This window comes from Gymnodraco acuticeps, unplaced genomic scaffold (assembly GCF_902827175.1).
Source record: "Gymnodraco acuticeps unplaced genomic scaffold, fGymAcu1.1, whole genome shotgun sequence".
NCBI classification, from domain to species: domain Eukaryota; kingdom Metazoa; phylum Chordata; class Actinopteri; order Perciformes; family Bathydraconidae; genus Gymnodraco; species Gymnodraco acuticeps.
This window is the reverse complement of record NW_022990707.1, coordinates 288,277-308,196: the sequence shown is the minus strand read 5'-3', so window position 1 is coordinate 308,196 and position 19,920 is coordinate 288,277. Positions and strand designations below refer to the sequence as shown.

Genomic DNA, 19,920 nt, shown 5'->3' with positions numbered 1-19,920 from the left:
CTGTTTTTAAATGTATTTATTAAAAAACTACATTTTGTTCAAACCACAGACTGTATGAGGGTGTAGTTACAGAATGATTCACCAAAGACCCCAAATGAACAGAGAAATGTGAGGCAATAAATAACATCATTTAAAACCAACTGTTGGACTTCTGTAGAAACAGCAGAAAGCACAATACCAAAGTGCTTGTGATAAATATCTGCCATTCACAGTTTACACAAACAGGCAGCTATGACTTTGGCTTCCATTACACAGTAAGACATTTTGTTCTGATAGCAACGTTCCAACAGAGGATCTGCAGCTCATGTTGCTGTGGTCAACAACGTGAGAAGATGGATATCATTTCATCTCTTCACCACTTCCTTCTTGTATCTTGTAGCAAGTCATGTTACCTTTTTTAACACGTGTTCAGTACAGGTTAAGAGCATGACACACACAAAGCTTTGCCGTTGTTGAAGGTGTGTTTTCTCACTTTGGACAGAGCTAAGATCCAGGTACACAGGGAATACAAAGTGAGGATTTAACCAAACATCACTGTTTTCAAGAATACTCCCTGGCCCTGGTGCATTCATCATGTGAGAAATAAATGCTACTGCTCTCCCTTTGAGAGTGAGCAGGTGGCATTCAGAGGGTTTCCTCGTGGTTCTGGCTCTTATCGTCTCGCAGCTGTTTGATGTCAGTGAGCAGAAAGCCGTCGTACAAAAATGCATCCATCGTCTGCTTTTACCAGCAGGACAAAAACAAAAGATGTCAATAACATTGAATTTGGGGGGGGGAAATTGCAGGATGAAAAAAATGATAAATCTGAAGCCCCCCACACAGTTTATTCCACTCAGAAGTGGCTATGAAAATATCTCTCTATAAACAGGCATAGGTGATCTTTCTGCACACCACACGGTGTGTGTGCTCCGTGTGTGTTGGCACTGAGGCAGTGTGTATGTGACAGACAGAGCGGGGGGGGGGGCTTCAGTCGTCAATGAACGTCAGCCGGCCCGGCCCCTCGTTCTTCATCCAGCGCCGGTACCTCTTCATCCTCGGGTCGGTCGCCATCTTCACTTTCATCTCTTCCTCCTGCTGCTTCTGGTGCACCTGACACACACACACACACACACACACACACACACACACACACACACACACACACACACACACTTAAAGTGCTGCAAATGAGGCGAACCCTCACTATGGAAACACACATTAATCGCTCACATGTAATTCCATCAGTGACTCAGAAAACGTTATTGTCCATTACATTAACATAATGAAATGTGTCTTTGGCAAATCAGATAAAATAAAACTCCCCACACAGTACAACATACCATTCATATACACAAAAAGAAGGAAGTTGCATCATAAAGTGGCAGTCTTAAAAAAAAGCCAAGAGCTGTTTATTCTTCCCCTGGCGTGGGTCCATTCCATAATCTAACATTAAACATCATGTGACCACTCTCAGAGAGACACTGAATCACATCGTGTCCGACTCAAAGACGATCAAAACTCTTACTGACATAAGTGACCTGCTCTATTGAAATCAGTCGCATTGACCCGAAGACACATTTTGAGTTGTATACACTGTTGGAAAGAGGAGATTCCGAGCTTTCTAATGATATCAGGATTGTTGTTGTAATCCAAATATTAAGCAAAATATGTCACATTATATAATGACTGTCACCGAGTCATCATTTTGAGAAAAAGGCCTTTAAAGTTTCCTCTTCTCTGGAATCCATCGATCTGATTGGTTATTAGCAAATGATCAAAATACTACGGAGGGAAGATATTTTCGTTTGGATTACTGGTCTGGGGGAAGCTCGCGAGTGTGTGTGTGTGTGTATACGTGTGTGTGTTTGTGTAATTTTGCGTTTGTGTATATTGCGTTTGTTTCCCGGGGAAAACACTCACGAGAAACACCGGCTGTTGTTATGCCTGCTGTGACGTTAAGTTACTCCGTTCTCCGCTTGTAATTATGCCGAAGCTTCAAAGTTGTATTTATCATCTGAATTTGCCGAAACAAGTTTAATATTCTGAAAGCCAAGACTTTGTTTATTTAAAATCAAACAAAACACCCGAACCCCGAAAAAATGGTTTCTTACGCAAATCCACGTTTATTTTGAAATGAGCCGTTGCGACTTCCGACTGATTTCGATAGAGCGGGTCACATATTGGCAGGATTCTGAAGAGGAAACAGTTCTATAGTTGGAGCTATATTGATTTATGTTATTCAATTAGTTGTTTATTGTTCATTTACCTTTATTTTGGTGTAATCCAAGTTAATTGAGGTAGTTGTTTTATGCTTTACTTGGCACACCAGTATAGGCATATGATTGTTTACTAGGGTGAAACAAGTAAAGCCATAGGAAAGGCTACAGGACAAGAAAAGGTGAAAACATTGTTAAGTGTCTTTGTTGATATTGGATCATGCTAATCAATATACGAAGTGATGTTCCTGTTGGACTGTGTGAGATTTACTAACTGGTGCCTCAGTGGCAGGTTTTTGAGTTCATTTTCAGTTTTATTTCCTGAAGTTTTTGCCGCTATAAGGATCAATACTCTTAATAACTCTTACTGACAGGTTTGCAAGAATCTAGAGGAGAACAGGAAGAGAAAAAGAAAAGGAGAAAGGATGCTGAGGATCTAACAGACAGTTTTCAGATACGCACCTCGTAGTTGTCTTTGATCCACAGCCGCTTCTCCAGGAACGTCTGCTTGGAGCTTTCCTCCAGACTGTCAAACTGAGACTGAGACATCTTCATGTTCCTCCTGAGGAGACCAGGTGAGGGCTGAGTACGCACTGAACTATACTCAATGGTGTAAAGTAACTAAGTAGATTTAATCAAGCACTGTGCTCAAGTACAATTTGGAGGTACTTGTACTTTATTTCAATGTTATGTTACTGTGTACGTCTACCCCACTGCAATTCAGAGGTAAATGGTGTACTTTTCCTGCTCTACATGTATTTAATACCTTTAGTTACTTCTCAGATGTGGATGAATGATGTGAAATATAATCAAGTGTTAAATCAGACTTTAGTTCCACCTGGAGTAAATCCACCAGCTACCCTGCAGTATACAAAGTCATTCAAACTAGCTGCACCTTTACCAGCTTTGAGAACACTTTCATGATCAATCATTATAAAACATATCATATACAGTGGAGGAACTAAGTATTTGATCCCCTGCAAACTGATGCTCATTTTGTATTTCTTCCATTCCTGAATAATGGCACCAACAGTTGTCTCCTCCTCACCGAGCTGCTCTCTGATGGTCTTGTAGCCAGTCCCAGCCTGGTGGAGGTCTACAGTCTGGTCCCTGAGGTCCTTAGACAGCTCTTTAGTCTGGCCCATGGTAGAGAGGTTGGAATCTGATTGGTTGATTCTGTGGACAGGTGTCTTTTATACAGGTAACTAGTTGATGTTAGGAATACTTTCCTAAAGGAAATGGACGTATGTACCGGTCTGAGGGAGCCAGAATCCTTGTTAGTTGCAAGGGGATCAAATACTTATTTCCCACAATTAAATGCAAATCCATTTTTATCTCTTAAATGATGTACATTTCTGGATATTCTTTTTGATATTCTCTCTCACTGTTTATATAAACCTACCATTACAATTACAGACTGTTCATTTCTTTTTAAGTGGGTAAACTTAAAAAATCGGCAGGGGATCAAATACTTATTTCCTCCACTGTATATTATTCTGAAATGGACCAATCTGCACAATGACTACTTTTGGTACTTTAACTATATTTTGATGATAATAATTATTATATAAAATAATTCAACATGTATATTTTCTATGCCAATGCCATGTCTTTTTATGCTGCTGCAACAAAAACGTTTGCCAAATTGGGATCAATAAAGTACTATCTTATCTTATCTTATACTTTTACTTGAGTAATATTTTGAATGCAGGACTTTTACTTGTAACAGAGTATTCCTACATTCTGGTACTTCTACTTTTACTCAAGTAAAAGATCTGAGTACTTCTACTTTTACTTAATTACAAGATATGAGTACTTCTTCTTTTACTAAAGTACCAGCTCTGAGTACCTCTCCCCACTCCCCTGTGTATCCTGTGTGAGGTGAAGCTCCAGCACTGACCTGATGAGGTAGACCTTCTCCTCCTCTCCGTACTCCTCCCTGCAGAGGGTGAAGCGGTAGATCCATGAGGCGTACCAGCTCAGGTAGGTGGTCAGGTAGTAGGGGAAGAGCACCATCTGGCAGAGCAGGATGTCGGACAGGTTGGGCTTCTGGTAGCCTCCCTTGATGTCGATCTTGGTCTTGATGATGTCCCGGATCACCTCCTCCTCCTGCTCCCGGATCTCCTCCTTGGAGCGCCGGTTCTTGCCCTTCTCCTTGCTGCGGTTGAGGAGCCCCTGCTGCTTGGCGATCTCCGTGGCCTGGATCCGGTACTTGGGCACCGTCACCAGGTAGTTGATGGCCTCGTTGTAGCTGCTGTGCCAGCTGTAGAACTGGAGGAGGAAATCTACTTCTTATACACTCATGGACAAAGTATTTGCCATGCAGTTGGGTATCTTTTTTTCGGGCTATTTTGAAAGAGGCAGACAGCTGGAGAAAAAATAATTTTACAATTACATGTTATTGAACATCCACCCAAGTGTTTTTGATTTTGCAGCAATTCCGAAAGGCATGTATGAGGTGTTAGGGAAATAATTATCATAGACGCCAAGATGTGACATACAGGACAAACCTTGACGTCTGTTGACCTCCTTTAAGGACACAGGCTGCTTCAGCCAATAATGTTATTGTTCCCATTCTGTGACCGGTCAACACTAGGTCACAGATGGTCTGTATTGTGGGTACACTGGGACACTTCCTTCTCTGTTGTCTGAGGACTCCAGGGCATGACATATCCAAGGCCATAAGTGGTGGAAGCTGGTAACTTAGTGTGCCCAAACTATCTAAAGCTATCTTATCAAAACATGTTGATGACTCTCTGTGGAACCAGTTAAATGGGCTAGCAAGAGAGAGGCTCTGCAGAATTGACGTGGCAACCCACCCGTGCAGTCTCACCGTGACTGATGATGTGAATACTCAAGCCAGGAACTCCAAATAAATCACAGTGGTTTGACATCAAAGCTCCGACTCTTCCCGTGTCTCCTTCCTGAGTCGGTGACTCCACTGCACATGCTACACAGAAGTTTCCTCTACATGAGGGAGTCACTCTCTGTACAACTTTTTAAACCTGAATCTAAGGAACTGATGTAACTTATAGTCCCCACTATAATACAGTCATTTATACTGAATTAAACGTAGATTCTCATTTGTTATTATTTTATAAGCGAGTTGTTAACATTCCTTACGTTTTTCTTTTGCGCCTCTATACCAAGCTGTTAATTCCACTTGTTGTATATGTTTTGAAGCAATTCATCACTGTTCCAAACTAACTCATCAGTTTTCAATAAATAAAAAAAGATTAGTACCTGGAAGATGGAGATGGCGCAGATGGTGACCAGGATGACGATCCTCACGTCCACCTTGGGGGTGAGCTGCCTCCTGTAGTAGGTGTAGTAGTGCTGGTAGTACTCCTCTGGGTGGTCCAGCATGTAGTCGTAGTCCCGCCGAGTGTCCTCATCCTGCACACACACACACCCACAATCACTTTCATCTTTAATAAAGGCTCATCAGCATGAGGACATAGGCAGGTCTTTACTGAAAGGTTCAAAGCTTTATTCACAGAAATAAATGTTGCAGCTTTATTTTTGTTGCTTAACAAACTATTTGGGCAAATCAAAAAAACCTCTACATTTATTAAGAAAATGTACAAGTAATCATTTACAAGATATTAGGGGTGTAACGGTACACGTACCCGTACCGAAATTATTCGGTACGGGCCCTTCGGTTCGGTACAGGTGTGTACCGAAGTGTACCGAACGAATATAACGTTAAACGTAAAAAATTGAGAACGTGAACAACTTTTTGGAAGCAATCTCAGGTGCTGCGTCGCAGCATTCAGAGTAATTTGCTCACATTGGGTTCAACGCGTCATAGAGCGAGCAAGTCATTTCATTGGATGAGAGGCATACTAATACTGGTCAGAGGGATGCGTTCAAATGTAGTCAGTAATTTGAGGAACTGTCGAAAATTAATGGCGAACGCAGATAAAGTTGAGCTCGAAAATCCTCCAGCATCATTGAAGTCTCCGGTTTGGGAACATTTTGGTTTCGCAGTTACGTACAAGGATGACGGACAAAGACAGGTGGACCGAACCAAAGCTGTTTGTCGGCATTGTTCAACTAAAATGGGTTACGCGGCTGGCAATACATCAAACTTGCACACTCTTGAAAAGGCATCACGAACGTGAATATCACCGGTACCAAAAGAAAAAAGACAGAAGTGCAAACCCAACTCCCACTAGCATTTAAGCCTCCACCACTCGCAGAGAGTTCAGACCGAGTCAAAGCTGTTACAAACGCCAAATATCCTTATGTTGCCATGTTAGCAAAGCGCTACCTGGCTGTATCTGCTACCTGTCCCTAGAGAGGGTGTTCTCCACAGCAGGAGACATTGTTAGTGCCAGCAGATCTGCCCTGTCGGCAAGCAATGTGGACAAGTTCATTTTTCTTTAAAAAAACATGGAAATACAATGACAAGCAAGTCATAATGTCAAACTGGCTGCTTAGGTGCTAGTTCAGTACAGGTCAAATACAGATTATTTCAGTTAATCGAAAAGCTGCACCTTAATGTTTATTTTATTATATTTTGTATTTATTTGAGTGAATATTCACAGTTTAATAATAATTAAAAACCCAAAACTAATAGTTTATGTTTTGTGAGTACTAGTAGCCTACAGTAAAGTTCAAATACAGATTATTTCAGTTCATTGAAATGCTGCACCTTAATGTTTATTTTATTATATTTTGTATTTATTTGAGTGAATACATTATTCACAGTTTAATAATAATAAAAAATATATATATATATATGTTTTGTGAAAAAAAATTCTGCTGTACCGAAAACGTACCGAACCGAACCGTGACCAAAAAACCGAGGTACGTACCGAACCGAAATGTTTGTGAACCGTTACACCCCTACAAGATATCATTTTAATCTAACAGAATTTCCAAATTCAATCCATAATTGTAAGTGTTCATTCTTTCCAATACAACATATCTTTAACATACCTCGCTTCAGTAAACACTGATGAGTTATATTCTTTAAAGAAAAATGAAACGGTAATTTCATGTGTTGTCTACATTTTGGGAGTTTGATAGGCTAGACAAGCATTACTGTATGTACACTGCCTATTATTCTGTATATTTATATTGTTTATTCAATATATATATACACTCTATAGATACATCCTTCATTATTAATATGTGTATATTCACTGTTTTGCATATTTTGTTAGTCTTCTATTGCTGATATGTATATCTTTATTGTTGTTTTTTTAAATCATTTTATTTACCTCTAATTCATTGGCAGTGTCTTATCTATGCTGCTGTGACAAACACATTTCCCAAATCGGATTAATCAAGTATATCTTATCTTCTTAATCCGATAAATTGAAATGATCAACTTTGAGGAATTTTTAACAATTGTTTTGTTTACCAGAAGTTGCGCGAGACTTTTTCGCTGTCCGTCAGGATCGTAACATTTTCGGGTGGGTGGGTGGAGAGAGCCCGCTTGTGAACTGTCAACGTTCATCAAAAACTGTCAACGTAAATCAAAAACTCGCAGACATTTCAATGATCTGTTCGGCAAAGTTAGGTTTGGAAACGGTATCATTTCCTTTTGGGCGGGCATGCATAACACGGCATAACACCGGAGCACCGCTGCGGGGAAACTTTGGCGCTGTTCTGAGTTTGTTCTAATCTGTCAAAATGACGGACGGCTTTCAGATTTTTCCGTCATTGTTAAAAAAAAAAAAATTCGGTTAATGCGACCTCTGGTGTTTACTGTCAATTAGCATATAGTATTAACAGTATCAGATACATGACTTCCTCTGACTGTGCAAAGTGGGACACAGCTGTCCAAACACAGGAGCAGACCTGGATCCTACCCGGCATTCTAAGAGATCTCATTGGTTACAGGTGTGTTCACGTGTGTGTTCTGCAAGGCTCCGAACCTCAACTGCTCTCTGGTGGAGGAAAACAGGCAGCCTGTCTGCTCTGACACCTCTCCATGGCAAAATATGCATGTGTTTGTATTCAGACCTTATGTGTATGGGTACTGTGTACTGTGTACTGTGTGTGTGTGCATTGTTGTGTGTGAATAACTGAATTTCCCCTGCGGGATAGATAAAAGGATCTTCTTCTTCTTAATGGCAGTGTTTCAAATCAATTTCAAACCGAGTAAAGGTTATGGTCAATAACCTGGTCAATGTTTTGCCTACATGAGTATGTGGTTTCAGTCATTTGAAATGTGAGGTAACAGATAACGGCTGGTCATCCAATGCGATGAATTCAGCTATCTTGGCTGTTGTTTTTTTGGCCTTTCACTGTTCTGGGGCAGTTTCTCTTTCCTTTTAAAAGTCTCCTTCTTGCAAACATTGCATCTGGCTGTTACACTGCCTTCGCTTTCAATTTTATAATACTTCCAAACTCCTGACATTTTCTCTGTCCTGACTCCCGAGTCACCAGCTGAACGTAGCCTCTCGTTAGCTTACTGCTACTATTAGACACTGCGCCCACTCTGTTGCCAGGTTTGAGAGAAATAAGCAACCAGGTCTGAAAACAAGCCCAAGAGAAGCAACACATACATGATGTTGTGTCATTTTAAACCAAAACTGAGGCCTCAGGATGACTTTAAGACGTGAACATGGTCATTTTTGTTTTGTAACATTAAATAAAATAATAAAAAATTCCTGATCCCCGATTTTTTTCTCCCGATTCCGATCTTTTGAAAATCACGTGATCGGCTCTGATCCCCGATCACGTGATCGGATCATCTCTACATCCATCACTACCTCCATCATTACACTGAGCTTCTCCTACCTTCACACGTCACCTAGTCCTGGCCAAGGACCAGTGTGTCTTGAAAATTACGAAAAACTACAATGAGCACAAAAAGATGTAAACATACTATGAAACTTCAACATAATGAAAGTGCATTTATATAGAAATATATACCAGGGCTGCCAACACTCATGCATTGAGCTTGAGAGTCACTCAATTAACCCATATCTCACACACTCACGCCACACTTGCCTTTCCTCACGCTAAGTTGTCGTCCACAATAAATGTATATAAATATAAAAATGAAGTGAAGGAACAGCAAACCGAGCGGTCTACGAAATGAGACGGTCTTCCGGCGTAGTTCAGTAAAGTTGGAACGATATTGGGAGATTCTGATTTCATGGATCAATAACAAAACGTTATTCTGACACAAATGACATCTCCTAAGTACCGTGGTAAGGTTGACAACAAACTACTATCACATAGGGATGCACGATAATTATCGGCCCGATATTAGGAATTATGACGTCATCCCGATAAACCCGATACCAGTATTAATAGCCCCGATAATATACAATATATTTTTTGGGTAAAAAAAAAGAAAAAAATACTGCGGTGTGGGTTGATTGGGATGAGGGGCGCTTGTTTTTCACTCGGCTCCTCCCGTTTTGCCAGTACTGTGGTATTAGTGGTTTAGGAAGAGGGGAGTTCTTCACAAATCCAGCGCTCCCTAACTCATGCCTGGCTGTGACGTAAATGGTGTGCGTGAAGCCAGGACAGTAAACAAACATGTCGTCGGTGGTATGGGCGTTGGAGCTATGTGCAACTCAAGGCATATGCTCGAACCGGAGCTGCCTGGACACTGCAATCATGTTGCGCGCACTATCCGTGCTGACTTTTCGAACAATGTCCCACTGTCTGGCTTCCTGCATAAAGTCAAGTGCTCGGCGCAGTTGTGGCAAAATGTCGCTCCTCTGTTTTCATTGAAACAGCTCCGTATATCCGTTAGCGCAGCTAGCTAGCACCAGATGCTAACAACAACAATGCACATAAGGTCTCTCTCTCGCTCGCTCGGGCCACACATACACACACCCTCCCGGTCCTCCCAACAGCCAGTCGGTGCCTGCCGGTGAGAGTGGAAGTGTGGTCTGCCACAAGCGGGCAGCAGGAGCGGGGCTGTCAGCATCAGCTTGTAGATGGTATTTTAAACTCGATGCGCTCTGAAACTACGGGGCGGCCGAGGAAAAAAAATACACATGCGTTAATCGCGTTTAAATAATTAGTGGCGTAAAAAAAATTGTTATTATCGGTTATCGGTATCGGTCTTGAGAAGCAGGAAGTTATCGGTTTCAAAAAAACAATATCGTGCATCCCGACTATCACATTTTGATTAAAAAAAAGCCAATACGTGCTGTCCTCCGAGCTGGACACATTACATTGGTCTCTATCTGCAGCCGGAGAAGAAACGAGTGCTCAGGGACCGTCTGCAAAGTGCAACTCCGAAAAAAGAGAATACAATAATATGCAATCACTATTATACAGCTTATTACTACCAAACTCACCACACACATCAATAGTCTCCTGTGTGTCCTACTACAGCAAGGAGTTTGGAAGAATATGCTTTTGAATAATTTTGGGGAATATTTATAATGTAAAATCTTAAATAAATATGGCATCATCTTAAATAACTTTACTATTATACAGTTTATTTCTACCAAACTCACTATTTGCATTGTTGTTGTTAGCATCTGGTTAGCTAGCTGCGCTAACGGTTATTTAAAGCTGTTTCTAAAACAAGGAGAGGGAGAGCTCTGTCCTGTCAGACTGAGAGAGATAACTACAGCTCAGTGAGGTAAGGGACTCTCTGTTTAGATAGTTCACTTTAGTCTAGTTATCTCAGTGCGTCTCAAACGGTTTGGTCACCATTTATGAGAATAAATAAAAAACAGTTATGAAATACTATATGACAGTTAAACGGTGTGTGATTTGCAAAATATCCATAAAGAAAAAGAAAATCTGTTTACAGTTCTGTTTCATTATGGATGTATCCATACATTCATTTTGCTCTCAAAGTGCACCAGGTTGATGCATTTAACTTATATTTAACACTAGAACTGCCAATCGGGTCAATTTGACCCAGAGCTGTTTTTTATTGTATGTAACTTTTTTTTCAAAATATTAAAGAGTCCCAGTCAGTGACTTTTCCTGAAAGTGTGTTATGTTGCACCCTATGTTGTTAAAATGTGTCAATACCTATTTGTGCCCAGCGGGTCATATTGACCCCACCCCTTTTCGCGCTATTGATTTTGCGTGTAAACAAACATGACGTGTTGCTATATATACAGTGATTCCCACAGCATGTTAATACTTTGGGGGGCCCCCAAAGTATAATGGCTCCCCCCAAAGTATAATTTGTGTGTTTTTTGTTTTTTTTTACTCAGTGAGCACTCATTTGCATTTGCATTGGTGGCAATGAGTGCTCAGTGAGTAAAAAAACTTAAAAAACCATAAATTATACTTTGGGGGGAGCCATTATACTGGTAAACAGCCTCTATGGGCGCGAGTCCAGACCCACTTTTGGAATCAAATGATGACGTCAGTGGGATTATCTCCTTTATCAACTCCTAAGCATCCCCGGGACAACATCACTAGCCCCGCCCCTAAAAAGGTGTGAACTTGAGGGGGGGGGGCACGCACCCCCGCAAATCAACCCCCCCCCCCCGGTCGTTCCCCCAAAGTATATTTCATTTCTGCAGGAATCACTGATATATATATGAGAGAGAGAGAGAGAGGAGAGAGAGAGAGAGAATAGAGAGAGAGAGAGAGATAGCGAGAGAGAGAGAAGAGGAGAGATGAGAGAGATATAGAGATAGAGAGAGAGAGAGAGAGAGGATAGAAGAGAGAGAGAGAAGAGAGAGAGAGAGATAAAGAGAAGACTATATTAATGAGTAAATAAACAGCCAAGGTACAGGAAAGAAACAGGGTCTCTACAACATAATAAAACACTAACACCACACTTCCTCTACTTACAGTGTGCTGCCATATGGCATTCAAATCATATCAATATAAGAAGACATACTATGAGTACATTTATAGAGGCAACATCTGTCCATACATAGAGTGTAAAGTCCCTCATGATATTATATTATGTACAGTAAACACACATGAATCCCTACAGGAGTACAATGTAAGCTGGGAAGGAGAAGGTGGTCTACCTCTACTCTGGTGCCATAAGGACACGTTTCAGGAAAGGAGAAGTAATAAGGATATGAAACACAGAGTCACACATAGGCCGTTTCTCAATGTCGAGGAGGAGGCTTGCTTGGTAGCACATGTATGCTGGGCATTTAAACAGTCCTTCGGCCCCACTCGATGACGTAATATACTTGAAATAGTGGCTCTGCAGCAGCTTTACTCAACATTGAGAAACACCACGTCTCAAAGCTCGCTGCTGGACATGACAGTGTCCTCTGAAGGGACACCCTCTCTGAGACTGACCCACCTTCAGCGTCTCGTACGCGGTGGCGATGAGCAGGAACTTCGTGTGGGCGGACTCCCGGGTCTCTCCCTCATAGCCGGGCTCTCCGGGCCTGAACCGGTCCGGATGGTACCGGCGGGCCAGCTGCCGGTAAGCCCGGGCGATATCCAACTTGACGGCCTCCCGGGAGACTCCGAGCACATCGTAGCAGATCTCGGTGCCGCAGTACAGGCCGTCCACCAGCCCGGAGGCCGCCGGCAGGGAGCTCACGGAGAGCAGGAGCACCGCGAGCCGCCACCAGCTCTTCCCTGTCCGGGTACACCCAGCTCCGCCGCCGCGGCTCCGCTCCATGCCCGCAGCCATCTCTGTAAACCTGCTGCCGACCATAGGCTGTCCCGTCGCCTGCTGCTGACATCATCAGTACGCGCAATGTGGAAAGATGACGAGGCATGCATCAAAGATCGTCTGTGAGAGGGAGTGATGCTGGAGAGGGGAATGCAGACTTTCCTATCACCTGGAACTGAATTCTGACCTTTTTGTTTAGAATTCTGAGTTTAGTTGAAACTCTCACTTTTGGTAAGAGTTTAATCTCAGAATTCGGATTTTGTGAGTTTAAAGACTGAACTCCCAGTTATGCATTGCATTTGTCAAGATTTACATTTAAAATAAAGTAGTGTAAACACGTCATTGCAATGCAAATTGTTTGTCCATTTTTGTTTGACATAAAGCTGCATTGTTTTGACAAATGGATTCAGGAGATGTATTTTGCTCTTGGTAAAGGGTATTTAATCTGGTTGAGCAGGCCCTGATGCCCCAACTACATCACCCGGATGCAATAGAGAGGCAGATGGTGGTGTTTCTGTGGAGACATGGGGGCTGGAGCTATAGATTCTGCCTTTACCCCTTTCTGAATCCAGCAAAGAAATCTTGGTCAATGCATGTGTCACTTCCTGGCTGGACTACTGCAATGCGGTCCTCTCTTCCCACCAAACTCCTCAACAAGCTCCAGATGATTCTAGAACTCTAGAGCTTGCACCAAGTCTGACCACATCACCCCCTCCTCTTCCAACTGCACTGGCTCCCTGTTCAATACCGGCTCGAATACAAAAACATCTTACCCACATATACCACCCCTACCTGACCTCGCCCCTACCTATCTCACTGACCTCCACCAGGAGTCTCCCCCCTCTTGCTCACCCTCAGCTGTCTGCTAACACACACACACACACACACACACACACACACACACACACACACACACACACAACACACATACACACACACACACACACACACACACACACACACACACACACCACACACACACACACACACACACACCACACACACACACACACACACACACACACACACACACACACACACACACACACACACACACACACACACACCTGTTCTGGGGCCTCATTTATAACGCGGTGCGTAGGATTCACGTGGGAAGGTTGCTTACGTAGTAGAAATCCAAAAAATAGGTACAGAAATGTTCCGACATTTTCCGATTCACCAAACATTGCGTACCGGCGAGCAAAGTGCGTACAGCACTTCCTACACCGGTTTCCCTTTATAAATCACAATCGACTCGAAATGCGGTGCAGCTTTTGCGGGCTTCACTTAACGCCCATATTTGCCTATAAATAGTCAAAGAAACGCCCATTCATTCATTCTGACTGACTTTATGAAGAAGATCGCAGGAAATGACAACAGAACAGCTAAAAAATACATCTCACACCGTGTCAGATTCTGGTTATTTTGGGGAGGTCGAGATAAATCATATTGTTTGGTGGATGCCGTTTGAACCAGAGTAGCAGCATGGAGGTCGGATCCTCACCAAAATAAAATAATAAGTGGTCCGAAAAAGGTTAATGACAAAAAAAATACACATAAGGCTTGTTTGAGACGCGTTGCGGCTCGCCTCGAAAGTAGACGAGAATAGCCGATCGCAGCCGGGGGAGGTCTCAGAAAGCTCGCCTGAAGTCGGACAGCTCAGAGGGTCCTTCTCACTTCGGTTAAATTGATTCCTTGCGTCCCTCACTTGTGTCGTTTCCCTGCGACTAGTCCCTCCCACCAGGGAAGCATGGAGAGACGCAAGGAAACCACGAGAAGCAGGGGAATTTTAAGAGCAATGGGACGTCCTTTCCTCCGGAGCGTCACGTGAAGCGACGTCCGTTTGTGATGACGCCGCACAGCTGATCGTCTGACAGCAGCTCTGTCCCCGTTATTTCCACACACACCCCCGCCTCTGTTAGTACACATTTACTGACACAAACATTTGTATCATCTGTTGTAGACCCAAATAAATAAAATAAAATAAGAACTCATTTGCAAAAAAGATAAACGCCATTCTTAAAATGTATAAACGAACATTAGTTGGATTAATATTGATTAGAGTGCACAATAGAAATAAAATAATTGAGAGAAGAAAAAGAGATATATTATCTATCAAAACCCAGTTAGATTAACATTCATTGGATTGCACACTTTGTTTGATTGTTTGTGTGGATATGTAGCAAATTAACATTTTAATAGCACTTAATGACTGACTGAATGGAAATGACAATAAATGAAAATGTAAAACGAAAAAAGCGATCATGAAAATGTTTCAAAAAATGAATAAAATGATTTGTGACCACTTTGTTGTTCAGATATATCACATATTTGTAACTAAATGATACATTAATTGAAACAAAACACAGTATAAACTGAGGAGTGAGTCTCGTGAGGTTCATTTATTTTCTTCACTCCGCTGGGAAACTGCTCTCATGTCAAGAAGCATCAGATCAGTGCATGCACTGCATCGTCCAATCAGTGAGCGATACACAGTAAGGGGGCGGGGCGAGTGTCTGAGGATTTCATCGAAGGATGGTATGGTGGTTCCTCGGTTATAGCTCCTCCATTATCGCTCCTCGCTCCTCCAGCAAAAATAAGGCCATTGGGACGCTACTCAAGATGACGCAGACAAATCAACTTCCGGTGAGACCGCGATTGAGGAGCAAGGAAATGAAAAATAAGAGAAGTGAGAAGGGCCCAGAGTCGGCTTCTTCTTCTTCTTCTCTCGGTTTTTTGGCGGATTGCAAACAACTTTAAGGTGCATACCGCCACCTCCGGAGTCGGCTTGACTCGGTTTGCATTTATAAAGAATGCACACATGTGTTTAATCGTTAATGTCAGATATGTACTAAGTAAATACATTTGTTCCTGCTCAAGATTAGATTCTACTTTATTGTTATTGCAGCCTGTGAGCAGTATGAACAGTGTGTATGAATATGCTAAGATATATAAAGTATGAAAACGGTAAGCAGTGCAAGTATAGTATAAAATATATGGATATTAATTTCATGATGATAAACATTGTGGAACAATGAGGAAAAATGTGAATGGAAGTGGCGACGTAAAACTGACACAAAACAACAACAAACTTTTGCCGAGCCAATTGGAGAGTTTCATCAGCAGCACGTGGTAAAAAACACCAATGAGCGCTCAGCTCGAGATACTAGCGAGTCGTTTCCCATCAAGCATTTCGCTTCCGCAGCCCGTGGAGAGGAACTGCTCCGCCTCGCCGCGCCTCGCTCTCAAGGCTGCGGGCGTCTTTGTCCCGCGAGATTTCAACGTCTCATGTAGGCGGGCCTCCAGAGCAAGTCGGACAAAATGACTAACCATCATGCAATGTACGAGCAAGACGTTGATCGAAATTGCGCAGGTCTGCGCAGGTCTCGCTTGTCTCAAACAAGCCTAGTGTGTTTGAACCGGGGACAGGAGACCCCCCTTGATGAGAGACTGTAAGAAATGATCGGGGAATCCCTCCGGAGTGGAGTCATGACGACTGCATCTGAATTATGTTTTCGTATTTGGTGGTTTGTGTTCCAGCTGTCGATCAGCTGTGCGCAGCGTCTCCTCTGCAGCAACTCTATATCCACCAGTTAAAGGAAATACAACTAATGTGTTGTGTTATATTAGCTGTACAATTTACCACATATGGTGTTCTTAGTTTCATACCTCCTGTGTTTTATGAGCGACTTATCAAGTCTTAGCAAACGGCATAAAACATGATTAAACATGATAGTAGGCTATATAAAACCATGCTCATACAATCTATAGAAATGCAAAACGGCGTCAGTTTAGACGTAATTCTGTCCTTCTGCTTACCGCATCATTTATGAGAAAACATTTCATAACATTAACACAACATATTCGAGGTGGTTTTAAATAACATATCCATATTTATTTATTTCTCCAAGTTATGTTTTTGTGTGCACTGAGGAGTCTCAAACGTGTTTGTTTAATCATTTTAAGATTGGCTTTAATCAATGTTTGAAAATGAATTCTTCATATATGATAAATGAGAGGTAACATTTTGTTTATGGTATTATTTCCACATTTTTGTTGTTGTGGCCATCACCAGTCCTGTCTGGACTGGTTTCCAGCTGCCCTTGGGACCGATCTTCAGGCCCCGAAACAGATGGATGGAGTCCCGGAGAAAGCTGATGGCCTTATCATACTCCTCCATCTTGAAATGACTTAGGGCAGTAACAGTGTTGCGTGACGACATGAGGTCAAACCAGTGGTCCACCGTCTCCAAAAACCACGCAGTGGTAAGGTAGGACTCTGGTCTGTGCTCCTCTGCCACCATGTACCTCAGGGCAGCACTCGATGACTTGGAGAAGACGTGCATTGCTGAACTGACCTTCATTTTCTCAAAATGACTAGGCTCCAGGACGCCTCTAGACAGCTTAGGTGCCAGTTTTAGGGCCATTCCCTCTTGGTATGACACCAGATCCTTCAGGGGGCCAACAGACACCACACTGGACGGCAGCTTCTCTTTGTCCACCACATCCTGTGGTATGGTGATGACGTGACCATTCACCAAGGCACTCTTTAAATTCTTCACCAGGTGTGGAACATCAGGCATGAAGTACAGGTGCTGGTGTGGCTTCACAGGATGTGCTGTCCACGGCTTGTCATATGTCACCCCAAAGGACTTCCACATAGCCCTATTGGGGCTCCCCATATCAGTAGTGATGTTAACCACATGAAGCCCTATAGATGCCGCTGCTTCAACGATGGTGAGTATTATGCACCGTCAGTAGAATTACCACTGTAGTGGTAAGCCACTACAGTGTAGCACCAGCCAGCATGAACACTAAGGCATGAGTGGCCTGGCCTTTGTGGCCAGGTAGTGTTGTGTTCCCAAACAGCCTCCCTGTTCCCAGATGCAGCTCCACGCTAGGGGTGATGGACATCTCATCCAAGGTGAGCACACATTTCTGCTCCATCTCACTCATGCCATCTGCCTTCAGCCTCAGCATATCAAACACCTCCCCCAACACTCCTGGCTCCAGTTTGACGTGCTGCATCCTCCTCTGAATGGTCCTGATGTCAGGCAGAGGCATATTCATGGCTTGGAGGGTTTTATATCCTGTAGTGCCACAACAGAACCTTAGTTGTTTTGCTTTTTTCACGGTTTCTTTCCCCCACCGTATCCCACCTTTTTTTGATTGCCCAAGTGCTCTAATTTGGTCTGTGTTGAAGATTTTTTTAAACTTTAGATTAATCAAATTGTGTTTTTTTTTAAATGCCGAATTAATCCTTTTCCGTTTTACCAGAGCCCTCTCTACTCTCTTTCTTAGTAATCTCTCCCTTCTCAGTTGCCTCATTCGATCCTCCACGTGAGCCCGGTCACAACTGGCCCTTGGCAGTCTGGTCCCTGGAGCACCTGACGCTGGCAAACTGGCCTCTTCATAGCTGACCCCTGACTGACTGGCTCCTGGCACACTGATCTCTGGTAAAGTGGCCTCTTGATTGTCGGCCCCTGACATACTGGCCCCTGGCAGTCTGCTGACATCTGTCTCACTCTCTCTGTCTGTTATGTCCCTTTCATTCCCTTGGAACTCCACCTCAATATCTCCCTGAATCTCTGTAACAATAACAAGGCAATTGTTGTTATATGTGTATGCTGCCTTTACATGTGCACCTATTGTCATTTAAAGGTACACTACACTCCTATAGTGACATTCATCTAAGTTCGTCTATTGGCAATGTTAAAGTATGAAGAAATCTGTAGATGATCTACATGTGGTATATGAGTCTTCAGAGAATCCCTGAACCCTGGTAGTTTTGAAGCTGTATAATCTGAAGGTTGCATTAGGAGTGTAGTCTATCCTTGAATTATATAACATGGGAAACATTGTTAGCTTCATATATCATACCAATGTTTGATGTGCCATAATAGGTGTGGTCATCATTCCTGACAGCTGGAGGCATACTCCTTGACGTGGATTTCCTCCTTTTCGGCTTAGGCCGATGTATAAATATTGTTGGAACATCATCTGGCCTCAACCTCAAATTTCCTCCTGATTTGTTGCCAATATATTGGTCGTCTTCAAAGTGTACCTGTAGGTAGGTAGGTTTGATCAGTTTCCACTCCACACTTCAAATGTCATTGAAGAGTCATAATTCTCTACACTTGGAAATATGATGCCCTTTAAAATGTTAACAAGTCATGTCACCTCTGTGAACATTACTTACATGACAGAGTTTTCTGCTGTTGTTGTTGTCCTCTGTTAGACACAGGTTTTGTCTGTTGACCATTGCCCTCCATCTCTTCCTTCGCTCTATGTCCTTAGGGAAGCCATACATCCGGAACCACTTCTCTGATCGATTAGAGCATCCAAATGCTGCACATCCAACTGCAATATAAACGAAAGTGCCATAATATGTATTGTGCAAACATTTTAACATGAATATTGCTATGTCCTCTGTTCAGTCTGCTCCCAACTGTATTCTCTCCCCTTATTCACCACTGTTCCTATTCTTGCTCTGCTTTTTAGGGCCCAGGAAACAGATGAAGAGGATGTCCCTTTCACAAAGGAACCTTTTTGTGTTATTCACACTCCTGACTCCAGTTTGATGTGCTGCATTCTCCTCTGAGTGGTCCTGATTTCAGGCAGAGGTCATGGCTTGGAAGGTTTTATATTCTGTAGTGTCTCAACAGAACCTAATATTAATTGCTTTATTGTCTCGTCGCTGGATCACCTCCCCCTGGCAAAGTGGCCTCGTTATTGTTGACAAACCTGTTTTTGTTGCTGGTTCAACAGGAGCTTCTGTAAATAGTTTTGTAAATAGTTTGAATATTTATCATAGTAATCATTTTTAGTCTCCCACTCTCTCAATTTAATTTATCGTTTCTTTGCCCCACCATATGTTTTTTTGTCCAAGGGCACTCATTTGGTCTGTGTTGAAGATTGTTTTACACTTTAGATTAATCAAATTGTGTTTTTTGGCTGAATTAATATTTTTCTGTTGAACCCTAACCCTCTTTGTTCTCCTTCTCATTCATTTTACTTTGTTTTGTTCTAACACACATCCCACATCACATCACTTTTTCCATACACTGTTCTTAATACTTGTTCACACATGTGTTCGTCCCTTTTACTTTGTTCTTCCTGTTGTTCTTGTTCAAACACATATATCAATTGTTCATCCACTGTTGTGGTAAAATGATATTCATAGTCT

General features: G+C 42.5%; 1 protein-coding gene across 2 annotated transcripts; it reads right to left on the bottom strand.

The window, feature by feature from the left end:
- Window positions 1–13,068, bottom strand: dnajc25 (DnaJ (Hsp40) homolog, subfamily C, member 25). 2 transcript variants are annotated; one of them, XR_004570531.1, is made up of 5 exons: window positions 12,415–13,068; window positions 5,439–5,591; window positions 4,096–4,563; window positions 2,658–2,757; window positions 1–1,089 (listed from the first exon to the last, which is right to left on the bottom strand). XR_004570531.1 is itself a non-coding variant. In XM_034231604.1 (5 exons), exons 1-5 carry the CDS (start codon window positions 12,775–12,777, stop codon window positions 967–969), a joined length of 1,110 nt encoding a protein of 369 aa, XP_034087495.1. In that variant the 5' UTR covers window positions 12,778–13,041; the 3' UTR covers window positions 1–966. The 2 variants fall into 2 exon arrangements, 1 of the variants encoding a protein (XP_034087495.1); XM_034231604.1 differs by having other exon boundaries at window positions 4,096–4,466; window positions 12,415–13,041.
- Window positions 13,069–19,920: the final 6,852 nt, after the last annotated feature.

Excerpts from the sequence above, each read along its gene's own strand:
- dnajc25 (XM_034231604.1), bottom strand. The coding sequence starts at position 12,777 with ATGGTCGGCAGCAGGTTTACAGAGATGGCTGCGGGCATGGAGCGGAGC. Across the intron at positions 5,592-12,414 it reads CCGCGTACGAGACGCTGAAG|GATGAGGACACTCGGCGGGA; the intron begins GTGGGTCAGTCT and ends GTGTGTGTGCAG. Across the intron at positions 1,090-2,657 it reads GGATCAAAGACAACTACGAG|GTGCACCAGAAGCAGCAGGA; the intron begins GTGCGTATCTGA and ends TGTGTGTGTCAG.